An 11,643-nucleotide genomic window follows, 5' to 3' on the forward strand; every position below is an offset into this window, starting at 1 on the left:
CTTAACTTAAAAAACTCAACCTAAACTTAATGTATTTATTAAATGATTTAGAAAACTTTAGATGCTTAAACCAATTAAAGTTTTTATTTAAATTAAATAAGATATTAATCTTGTAAAATAAAATAAAATTATTAAATATAATTAAATCAAAACCAAAAAAGAAAAAAAAGAAAAGTAACAGGCATTTAATGTATTTGTTTTTGCATTCAAAATATATTGTTTAAATTTCTTTTTAAGTTTTTTTTTATGATTTTAGATGTGATGATATGAAAAACAAATATATATATATTATTTTAGTATATTTTAAAACAAAACACACCTCAAAAAATAACTATTATTACAATCACAAGCAATACAATAGATTTAATAAAAATAATTTATCTAATTATTCATGATTTGACGTATGGCTCTTTTCCCATTGGTCCGATAACTATGGTTTCACATGAACAACAAAGGTGAAAACCCTACACACTCTTTTGGACCTGAAAAACAGTTAAATCAACTCCGCTGTTCAACATCTCCTAAACAAAAAAAACACAGACAACCGAAGTAAACAAAACAATGTCTTGCAATTCCTCAGGTTGCCAATCCAATTGCTACAAAAACGGTGACCAAGTATCGGACTCACCGCCACCACCACCACCACTAGCAGCAGCCAACAATTCTAATAATTTATGCCTCAAGTGCAAGACCAACAGCCCCATCACTCCTGGATCTCTTTCTGGTGATGAAGCACGCTTTTGTGCTGATTGCTTTAGAAGTAATATCTATGGGAAGTTCAGGCTTGCTGTTACTTCTCAGGCCATGATTTCTCCTTCTGATAACGTTCTTGTTGCTTTCTCTGGCGGCCCTTCCTCCAGGTTTTCCTTTTTTTTTCCCTCTGTAAATTAATACATGGGTGTGTTTTTTTATTTTATTTTATTAAACTGCGCGTTCATATTTCTATTTGATTTCAGGGTAGCTCTACAGTTTGTACATGGGTTGCAAGATAGAGCACAAAAGAATTTTGAAGCAAGTAAGGATAAATCATTGCCAGTTTTTGGTGTTGGAGTAGCGTTTATTGATGAAAGTGCAGTCTATCCAGTTTCTTCTGATAAAGTTGATGGAGCGATTCAGGATATGAGATCGGTCGTGTCAAATCTAGCCCCACCAACAAAACAGCTGCATGTTGTTCCAATTGAAAATATCTACGCTTCAGATTCAAGTGATGGGAAGGATAGATTGACAAAGTTATTAGATGCTGTTAATGATGCCACTGGGAAAGAAGATCTTCTGCTGCATTTGCGAATGTTGGCTTTGCAAATGGTTTAACTCTAGATGTGATGTTGAACGTCAATTGTAAAATAAAGAATCACATGCACATTTTTATTTTATTTTTTTGTTGTTTCTGTAGGTTGCATCTCAAAATGGATACAACAGACTTATTCTAGGATCATGTACATCAAGGATTGCTTGCCATGTCCTTGCAGCAACTGTTAAGGTTTGTCTTTCAATAGCCTAAAGTTGAAGTCCTGAAGGTCCATGAGTGTGAAATCATATAGATATACTAGTTATCTTCCGCGGTGAATTCTATAGAGTAGCAAATGGGCTATAAAATGGAAATCAAGGGACATTGGTGCTATTTTATCAAGTGATGCAATTTCAGATCAAAAGAAAGAATAGCACGGCACACACGTTCTACACTCTAGGCACTTTTGAGGCAGTAATATCTGGTGAATTGTCGCATTGGAAATAATAATAAAAATTGCTACTACATACTTTGGATAAGTCTTATGATACCCAAAACTATTGATCTTATTCTTGAAATAATGTTGATATGGATTGTCTGTCCTGAAATCATAAAGCAAATCTTAGCTTGAGGAGTTGTAGTATCTCTAAAGGAACATAACTTATAGTTGGAATTTTATAGATTGTTACCTTATAGATATGGATGACACCTTATATGTTTAAATTAGAAGAAACAGGCATTCCAAAAGCAATTTCAAATAAGCCTTCTACCAAGGGTTTTCTGTTCTATGAATTGATCACCTTCACAAATCTACCACTTGATTTAACTGGCAAGGCCATGTTGAGACAAATGGAAAGGTGGGAAAATGAGGTGGTGTTGGAGCTTTCCATGTTCTTTTTATTTGAATGGGGATCAATGACACAAACATTCATTCTATCGCAGATTTCATTTTCATGAAATCTATTTTCATTGCACTGCTAACATTAGCAGACATAGTCCAGAATTTTGTTGGCTGCAAAGCATAAAACATACGACCATGGGGAATAGTCAGTTTATGTGAACGATCTGAAAACATACTACTTCAATAACACATTCCAGCAGCTAGGTTGTGTCACAGTGCTTTCTATCAATGTAACCAGGCATAGAAGTAAAAACATGTTTAATGCTTTCATTGCAGGCCTTGTTTTCATGAATCCATGTTCTGTATATCCGGTTTATTAATTTTCTCATTGTTTTTAACAGGGCCAGGGATATTCTTTATCAGCAGATATACAATATGTTGATGCACGGTGGGAGATACCAGTAGTGCTTCCACTTCGTGACTGTACTTCACAAGAGCTGAATTTGTTGTGCCAACTTGATGGGTTTGTGATTCAAACTTTCAGCTATTTCATACTGGATTCTCTTTTGTCCTTTAATTTTCTCTGTAGATATATAATCGGTGTAAAATTATTTAGACTACTACTGAATGGTGGTTCATCCTGGCAGGGCAGTCTAAAGACTCTGCAACCGTTTGACAGTACTCCCTCTGGAATCAACGGTTTGATATCTTCGTTTGTGAATGTCTTGCAGGTAAAGAAGTTCTGTTGCTTTCATAACAAAATTTGTTTCCTCTGGTGTGCATGTGTGTGGGAGTTTATGCTTGATAGAGTTCATTTTTGCATTGTACCCAGAATGTTACTTGAGTTGTTGAAGCAGATAACATCTGCTTTTTTTTCAACATTGAAAGTACTTTCTTTTTTGCGTGAATATCATACTTTCTTTAAGAAGAGAACTTTTTTCCATTTTAGTTTAAATATTTCTGCTCATGATTTTCTTGAATATTAACTAGCAAGTCACTGACAAACCTTTTGGATTCTAGGAAGAAAATTCTTCTCGTGAGTGCACGATTTTACGGACAGCTGGAAAGCTTACTCCATTTGAATTCAACAGGATTCCTGAAACTGATAACTGCAATGTTCCTTTGGCTATTCGAAGGCGTCAAAAGAGATACAATCTAAAGACGAAGGAATCTATTTCTTCAGAGTTGTTCTGTCCCATTTGCAATGCCCCCCTCAAGAATTTTAATTCCTTGAATTTGAGCAGTCTCAAGAGTTGCCAAAGTTCAAGGTTTAATGCTGCTTGTTGTTCAAGTTGCCAGTTTCAGATAATTCCCAAGGACCCCTCATCAATGGGGAATTTCTGTTCTCTTTTACCACAGCAAGTGGTTGACAGAGCAAAGCATGGAAATTGTAGCAATTTAAGTTTGCTAAGGTGAGAATCTACAATTTTCATCAGCATTATTTTCTTTTTTAGAGGTATAACGTGGGAATAACTGGGATTTAAGTATCTTTACTCTCAGCACGTTTGGTGGCTCTGGCATAAACAAGTATAAGCGCACAGCTTTGGCTTGCCACAGTTCAGAGTTCAGAATATTGACTCTGTTTTAGGGCTATATGCAAAAGGCCTGTTTGCTCTTTTTACCCCCTTGCGTTCTCTCAAATTTCTGCTCTGGGTATCTAACATCAGATGTGATTCCTTATCTTGTGTAATTCTGAAAGAAATTTTCTTCTTGCAGGGGGCAAATTCAAGATTGCTTGCTTTCAGACAGTGAAGATGAAACTTGAATCATGTGCCTAATTTCAGAATTCTCTCTTTTCCTAATCGTCACTGGTTATTTGGTATTGGATACTATAGGCAGTTCCAGGAAGACCGCTCTGGGTTCCAGCTATATCTGGCATCAATCCCATGCTTCCCAAATGAACTAACATTGTAGCTTGTATTTAAGCTGGAATTATATCCTTAAATGACCTGAGTTGTGATCTTTGTGGGCAAGGGCACGCACAAGAGCGTCATGCTCCTGTAATTCCCTGGAGGCCATGACACAAGCTGCTTGTAGTGAATGAGAAACATGTCTTGTCATTATTGTTGTAGGAGTTGTTACCTCTTATCTTCTTGTCATCAGAGGTCACAATTTCGAGCTAAAGAAAGTAGGGAGTTCCTTAATCAAAGATAAGAGTGAGGTGAGACTTGAGTACTCTCTGTTGTACACCAATAATTAAGAAAAAAATTGATTTGGTAACATATGAAATCCACTCCTTGTCCTACATCATGAGTTGCACTTTTTCATATCATGTCAAGGTTCTGAAGCCAAAACAGTAGCAGCTAAAAATTGAAATTCTGTATTATTTACAATTTTTTTCATTAGGTTTTAACAATTTTTTTAGGTGACGTTAGCATAGTTGCTCCTCTCGCGTTGCCTTTGTTTTTTTTTTTTTTTAATAGACAAATGACATGTCATCATCTTATTTTTTTACATGGCAAACAATGTGTCTTCTAGTTAACTCTTTGGCCACCTTTGATACAAAAAAGCAGTTTTTTAACTTTAAAAATTAAATTTTTAACATGTTTTTACATGAAAATATCTCTAAAAACATTCTTGAAATTTCAATAAATCAATTTCAGACATCAAAAAACTTATAATCACTCTAAAAAACAAACTTCACGGGGAATAAAGATATTGTTAATATTTGTAATAATAAAATTAAAAATATTTTTACTTGTTTTGATCTCTCTTTCACGACGGAAACAATACTTTTATTTTCTAATATAGATTATCAATCACTTTTTCCATTTTTTATTTTTTTATAATTATTTTTCCTCTCAAATTTCAGGGAAAGAAACATAAAATAAATAAAGTTTAAAACTAAAATGTGAAATCCTCAAAATACAAGGACCAAAAATGAAAGAAATTACAACTTCAAGAATTAAATTGTAGTTTCCTATGCCCCATGAGCAGTAAAAAAAGGTTTTCTTGAAGTGTTTAATCTAGTCCTTGTTGTTTTTATTTTTTTATTAATAAAATTAAATGCTTTGTTTTTGTATTATTGAACTTTAATTCGAGGTAGAGACATTTTTTGCCATTGCGAATACACCATGACATGTAAACCAAAATAAATTATTAGACTTAAAATCACGTGAACTTAACATGAAAAGAATTAAAACTAAATAATTGTTTGATGAAAAAACAAGTATCCAGTGCAACTGGATATTCATACCATATTTATTACCAATTGAGTAAGAGATTTTGATATTTATATTCTATCCATTGAATTTCAGGTGTTCATAAAAATATTTATTTTACAATTATTATTTATTATTCAATAAAAAAAAAATAATAATAAATATATGCAAAGCATATAGATATATATATGAAGTTATGTTTAAATCCGATTTGGAATTAAGTCCGTATCATATTAATAACTCATCATATAAAATGACTATACATTCAAAAAAAAAAACAAAAAAAAAGCTTATTCAGTCAATATCTGAAACGGATATATTCTTTTCATATTGATATTAAAATAAAATTAAAAACAGGGCCCAAGCCCACGTCCCATTTTAAGTTTTAGACAGTGATCATATCAATACGCCTGGAATCTAAACTCTATTCAGTTAAACTACTTCTTTAAGTTTTCTGTGTTTTAATCTGATTTGTATTGTCGGATTTTTATGCCAGAAAGATAAGCACAGTCCCGTAATTATAGCTCAGTGTTTATATACAGTCAAAAAAGGGAAACAATTAAATATTTTTCTCTGTCATTTATTCCTTAAACATAGGAAACCTTTTCCTTTCCGTACCAGTACTAGTCGGGTTTTGCTGCATCACACTCATATATATTCTCATCTTACATGATTTGATTGTTATACACAGATTTCAGCTATTAACTTAGTCTTCTCTCTACCCTTTTTCAAGAAAAGTTTATTTTCAATCATGGAGGAAAATAATGGCCTGTCTGGTACGTTCATCAACAATAGCATGATGAGACTGGTTGCAAATAGCCGTGGAAGCAACAACAATGACATGCAATTTGATGCAAATATCCTCAGCAATGGCGATAGCAATGCCATACAATTTGATGAAAATATCCTCAGCAATGCCATGCAATTTGATGCAAATATCCTCAACAATGGCAATAGCAATGCCATGCAATTTGATGCAAATCTCCTCAACAATGGCAATAGCAATGCCATGCGATTTGATGAAAATATCCTCAGCAATGCCATGCAATTTGATGAAAATATCCTCAGCAATGGCAATAGCAATGTCATGCAATTTGATGAAAATATCCTCAGCAATGCCATGCAATTTGATGCAAATATCCTCAGCAATGCCATGCAATTTGATGCAAGTATCCTCAGCCATAATGGCAATAGCAATGCCGTGCAATTTGATGCAAATATCCTCAACAATGGCAATAGCAATGCTTATATTTCCCCTGGCTCTTTAGTTGATGATCAATTTTGTTCACCTAACAATGCCATGGTGATGGCTTGTTCATCTTCTAACTTGATTAATCATAGCGGCCAACCACAATCACAGGGATCCTCTAGTGAGTGTCAATTTAATTTACTATACTATAGTAGCAGTTTAATGTCTTGTTTTTCCTTGAAAATAAGATTTTTACTTGTATAGCAATTAACCAACTTGTGACTTATATACTGACATGCTACTAATTGGTTTTTGTAGGACAGGTTAATGTAGATGATGGGGACTACATTGATCCATATTTTTTTACCTTACCAATCGGTGTGAGGTTTTGCCCTAATGATCGAGAGTTGGTTATGGAGTACTTGATGAAAAAGGTCAGGAATGAAGCATTGCCCAAGAATCGTATTCATGAGGTTAATATTTATGAATACCATCCTGCAATCCTTACTGGTTAGTAAATACATTGGTTGCTTATTTATTTTTCTCTTGAGATCTTATATACTATATAGTTAATGCTGCTGTGTGCACGTATAGCAATGTTTCTGCTGTTCCCCTTTGTATCCATGCTACAATATTGATCCATAAATCATGTGTCTGATGGAACAATTTCTTTTGATTTATGTATGATCAGAGAAGTATAAGAGGTACGCGGAAATACATTGGTCTTTTTTCACTACTAGAGACAAAAAGTACCCCAATGGGACGAGACCTAGTCGAGCAGTACCTGGTGGATTCTGGAAGCCTACTGGAACCTCAGCTACATGCGTCTTTGATGAGAACAAAAACCCGATAGCAAGCAAAACGCCACTGGATTTTTATGAAAGTAAAGGAAAAGATGGTAGAACAGAGTGGAAGATGCTTGAGTACTTTCCTAAATGTATGGCTATTCATTCAAGCAGCGCTGGAGGCATGAGGGTATGAGTTAGCTATTCTTTTTAATATGATTCCTTGTTTTCTTTTTCTTTTTTTCTAATGGACAAATCATTTTGTTGCAGTTGAATGACTGTGTTTTATGCGTAATATACCGCAAAGGAGAGAAAAAAAGTGGGGCCGCGACCGCTAACGAAGAAACTTAGGGCAAGTTATCTTGTTAATGGAAATTTTTATTTTCCTGAATTTTCTCACGACGAACAATGACATGATGAGCATCTCTTTGCCTCCTAACATGGTAATTCGTCACACCCAAGCATCGAGCACAATCACAAACAAGCTCTGGTTAGCATCGTACTACCATTATTACAGAGAGATAGTTTCATGCTCTTGTTTTTTTTTAATAAAAAATAAAAGGGTTAGTTTTAATATAGTAATTTGTGTATGTTTTTCTCTTCAATAGGAGGCTTACTGTGCTTCTGATAAAATCAGCTCTCTCCCTAGCACAATTTTGCTATAGTATGAAATAAAGCACTGCATCATTGCGTAAAAAATTAGGAACTGCTTTTCATAAAGTAGTGCACTGAAAAAAACCAATCAAGATATCTATAATTTGAACCTGTCAATTTACAAGTTTTTGATACACAGCTAAAATGTGACGTCCGCTTACAGCTCGTTTTTCTGCTAAACAACATAACACTAGGAAAAAATAGATGAGATGTTCTCTCAATCCATTGAATGTCTCAAAAAACGCCCCAATGTCTTGAACAAATGGATTAACAAACCAGCAGCAGTAAAAGTGATAATCAACATCATAGAATGAACAAAAAAGTACATGTATGAACTCACGCACATGAGCAACTGAACAGAGATCAAGAAATTTGAGAAAAGAATTCCTCCAACTGATTCTCGCCTATCACCACACCAAGTTGCTGAGTGAAAACTGAATTGATCAAATCAGCCTCCATATTTGTTGATTCATCAGATGCATGGATCTCCATGTATTCATTCAGGTTGTGAATGGTTCCGTCTGCACGCATACAAAAATTTCAAATTTTTTGATAATGATGGCTTTTCAATCAAATTATGAGCAGTTCATCTTAAGGAATCGAATTGCACTCTGCACACTAAGAGAATGTCACTGCATAAAACCTGCAACTACTTTCTCATGTGAGTTCGGAAGTTGAGCAGTTTCTTGTTAGCAAAAACAAGTGTGAACCAAAAAGGATTTGCTGACAAGCAAAGAGCTAGTTCATTCGTAAGAAAATTAGAAATCAAAGGAATGGTATGACAAGACCATGCACAAGTACATATTCTATTTCAATGATTAGTCCATTACTACGTGATGACCTTTTCCATAGGAAATATAATGACTGGCTATCATAAATATCACCCACATGTTATATGAATGCAACAAACAGGACATGTGGACCTTAGGAACTTTCTTCTAGATCTGACCATGAATGGAACAGTATTATAAAGTTTTAAACCAGCACCAAGAGATATTTATGTGGCTGTACACAGAATTTACCTTCAGCTACGATGGGTTCATATGCAGGAGGTTGGGCAGTCCAATTACCAACAGAATCTTTCATGTGTCTTCTATCAGATGCAAAGAAACGGAGGAAAATTGGAGCATGCACAATTCGGAAAGACCTGATACCAAGAAAAACATTTTGTTACATTGAAATCATATCATGACATTTAATTTTCACATCATAAATAAGTATATACCCTTCTCTGAGAGACTGCCGAACATCTGAGATAAAACTTCAAGTTCTTTAGAAAGAAAATAAAATCCATATCATAATTCAGAAATTTTAAGTTTGTTATGACTGAGGGTAGTTTGGGATATAATAGTTAACCTAAGCGACTCAATTCACATCAGCAAAAGAATGAGGGCAACCTAAGTTACCTAACCTTTCTTAGGTTCCAGAGAAATAGCAAAAGTGCTCTCGTGTAGATAAACTACAGAGAAGAAAGCCACTTTTAGATGCACCATGGCATGAGGAATATAATTATGTTAGAATTTTTAGGTCCAGGTAGTAATCATCTTCTATTCTTCCATAACTATTCTTAATTTCAAGCAACATTCTTGTTTCTTTCTCACTTTTCACCCCTAATTACATGCTCTTAAGACCATAGTCAGCGGATGCATCAAATGAAACCTAAGGCCTCAAGGGCCAGCTGCCGTTACTGTCCATGCCTTGGATCGCAGCATGAACAGCCTCCAAATTTCCTTCTTCTCTTCCTCCCCTGGATCCCAAGTAACACCTCAGGAATCACATTACAAACTTCAAAACCGACAAAATTCAAGCCTATTCCATCAATTAAGCCACACAAAAAGCCATTTGATCAGCTAACCCCTAGATGGCATGAAAATTTCACTAAGATAATTCTGATATTCCAGCAACAAATAGAGCCAAAACTTCAACTATTCAATCCTCAATTTTGTTCTGCAAAAGATGGGTCCATCAATTGGTAAGTTTTGCCATTCATAAAGCCATGGCATATCTTGCATCAAGGTGATTTTGTTACTTTCTTTTTTCAGGAGGAGGACGTGAAAAGGGAGCTCGTTTGTATTTGAATCAAGCTAAAGCCCAACCAACAGAAAGCCAAGAATCTCATCCTCCATGTTTTGAACAAGTAATCTAATTTCTTACGAGCTAAAACCATGGCTGCTTTGCTGTAGCAATTTGACACACAGACCTTTTGGGCTCATACATACTACATACAGGAGAAAAAAACCGCAACATTGGCTAAACTACATCCTCATAATGCATTGACATACTAATACAGAAGGCACAATTTCATTAAACAGCTAACATTACCTTTGGTACTCAGAGAAGAGCTGAAATGATGGCCGGATGGTTTCGGAGACATATGAAGCTAACGGAGAAGGAAAGGAAAGACTTGAATCCAAATCCCACACTAAATGAGAGTTCCCATCTCTTTTTCTCTGCACATACCATTTAAAACCTTAATGGATACAAACAGAATAGCAAATTTCCATCCAAACCAAAATTAAATCCACTCAACCATCCTGAAACCCAAAGTAAAGCAGAATAATTTACCAGACCACCAGTAATTTTATGCTAGAAAGGGTTTGGCTCTCACCTGAATGCAAATCACATGATAATCCCAAAGAATGATTCCATCTGCTCTTGTACTAGCCTTTTGATGCCACAGTGGGATCTAAATAAAAAATTTCGGTTCAAAAGTTGGTATAAAAAATGACAACAAATTTTCTCAAATACCAAAACCACAAAACATATTCACTCAGGCTTTCATTACCTACAGCTAAAAAAAAGTTAGCCAAATGACATACAATCAGCAACTAGAACATTAACAATGTAAGTTAACTACAAAAACAATAATAAAGTGAACATTAATACAAGAAAATAAAAACAAGAAAAAATGCCTGTTTCTTATCATTGGAAATGAAAACAACAAAAAGATCAGACCCATCAGCATCTGCTACACCATCCTTGCATAGTTTCTTGAGAAGAAAATAAACATTTTCTTCACTGCATCAACACAACATTACACAACCAAAAAGAACAATAGTTGGTGTAAGGAAAAAAGAAAGAAAGAATGATCAATCAACTAAAACCCCATGATCAAATACATAAGCAAAACATAAAAAGATAAGAACAATAGTTGGTGTAAGCAAAAAAAAAAAGAATGATCAATCAACTAAAATCCCATAAAAACAAGACCATGGTGATCAAATACATTGGCAAGACATAAAAAAAATAAGAACAATAGTTGGTGTAAGCAAAAAAAAGAATGATCAATCAACTGAAACCCCACAAAAACCAGACCATGATGATCAAATACATAAGCAAAACATAAAAAAGAACAGATTTTTACTTATTGGGATTGCCCAGAAATTGCTAAAAATGCAAGATGAGTGATTTTGAAGTATTGTATGTACCAGTAAAATGGGGTGTGAGTGAACTGGGAAACCTCCAAATTGCTCATTCTTCGTTTCGAGCTTCTATTCCCTGTTTGATCAGCTTTATATTCGAGAGAGCGCCTGTTTTCGGCTTTTCGCTGCCTTAAACGACACGTTGGATGGAAGCTCGAAAGGGTGTCATTTTCTTACCAAAACACCAAACAACAGTTTATCTTTCCGCCCTCCTAAAACCGACATCGTTTTGTTGACTATCAGGCGCTCTTGTTGTGTTCTCTCTCAAACTCACAAAATTCATCCATGGTCTCTTAAACAAATCGAGTTCATAAACACTTTGATTAAGTCACTTTTTGATAGAGCTATTGAACCGTATTTTTT

At 34.7% G+C, this 11,643-nt stretch overlaps 2 protein-coding genes across 2 annotated transcripts; one reads left to right on the top strand and one right to left on the bottom strand.

Moving 5' to 3' along the window:
• The first annotated feature begins 458 nt into the window (after window positions 1–458).
• On the top strand, window positions 459–4,298 carry LOC7473621 (cytoplasmic tRNA 2-thiolation protein 2). Its single transcript, XM_002307994.4, has 7 exons — window positions 459–860; window positions 957–1,305; window positions 1,394–1,480; window positions 2,471–2,592; window positions 2,722–2,800; window positions 3,090–3,481; window positions 3,786–4,298. Exons 1-7 carry the CDS (start codon window positions 562–564, stop codon window positions 3,832–3,834), a joined length of 1,377 nt encoding a protein of 458 aa, XP_002308030.4. The 5' UTR covers window positions 459–561; the 3' UTR covers window positions 3,835–4,298.
• Window positions 4,299–7,933: 3,635 nt separating this feature from the next.
• LOC7496136 (protein N-terminal glutamine amidohydrolase) lies at window positions 7,934–11,540 on the bottom strand. Its single transcript, XM_002308912.4, has 6 exons — window positions 11,287–11,540; window positions 10,771–10,876; window positions 10,467–10,544; window positions 10,181–10,308; window positions 8,881–9,005; window positions 7,934–8,379 (listed from the first exon to the last, which is right to left on the bottom strand). Exons 1-6 carry the CDS (start codon window positions 11,331–11,333, stop codon window positions 8,222–8,224), a joined length of 642 nt encoding a protein of 213 aa, XP_002308948.3. The 5' UTR covers window positions 11,334–11,540; the 3' UTR covers window positions 7,934–8,221.
• Between the last annotated feature and the right edge of the window lie 103 nt (window positions 11,541–11,643).

This window comes from Populus trichocarpa, chromosome 6, assembly GCF_000002775.5.
Source record: "Populus trichocarpa isolate Nisqually-1 chromosome 6, P.trichocarpa_v4.1, whole genome shotgun sequence".
Classification (NCBI taxonomy): Eukaryota; Viridiplantae; Streptophyta; class Magnoliopsida; order Malpighiales; family Salicaceae; genus Populus; species Populus trichocarpa.

Bases quoted from the DNA above. Each gene is read 5' to 3' on its own strand.
- LOC7473621 (XM_002307994.4), top strand. From the start codon at position 562: ATGTCTTGCAATTCCTCAGGTTGCCAATCCAATTGCTACAAAAACGGT. The intron at 861-956 runs GTTTTCCTTTTT...ATTTGATTTCAG, and splicing joins TCTGGCGGCCCTTCCTCCAG to GGTAGCTCTACAGTTTGTAC. The intron at 3,482-3,785 runs GTGAGAATCTAC...TTCTTCTTGCAG, and splicing joins AGCAATTTAAGTTTGCTAAG to GGGGCAAATTCAAGATTGCT.
- LOC7496136 (XM_002308912.4), bottom strand. From the start codon at position 11,333: ATGAGCAATTTGGAGGTTTCCCAGTTCACTCACACCCCATTTTACTG. The intron at 10,545-10,770 runs GCATTTTTTCTT...TTTTTTATTTAG, and splicing joins TTTCCAATGATAAGAAACAG to ATCCCACTGTGGCATCAAAA. The intron at 8,380-8,880 runs GTAAATTCTGTG...GTATGCGTGCAG, and splicing joins TGAACCCATCGTAGCTGAAG to ACGGAACCATTCACAACCTG.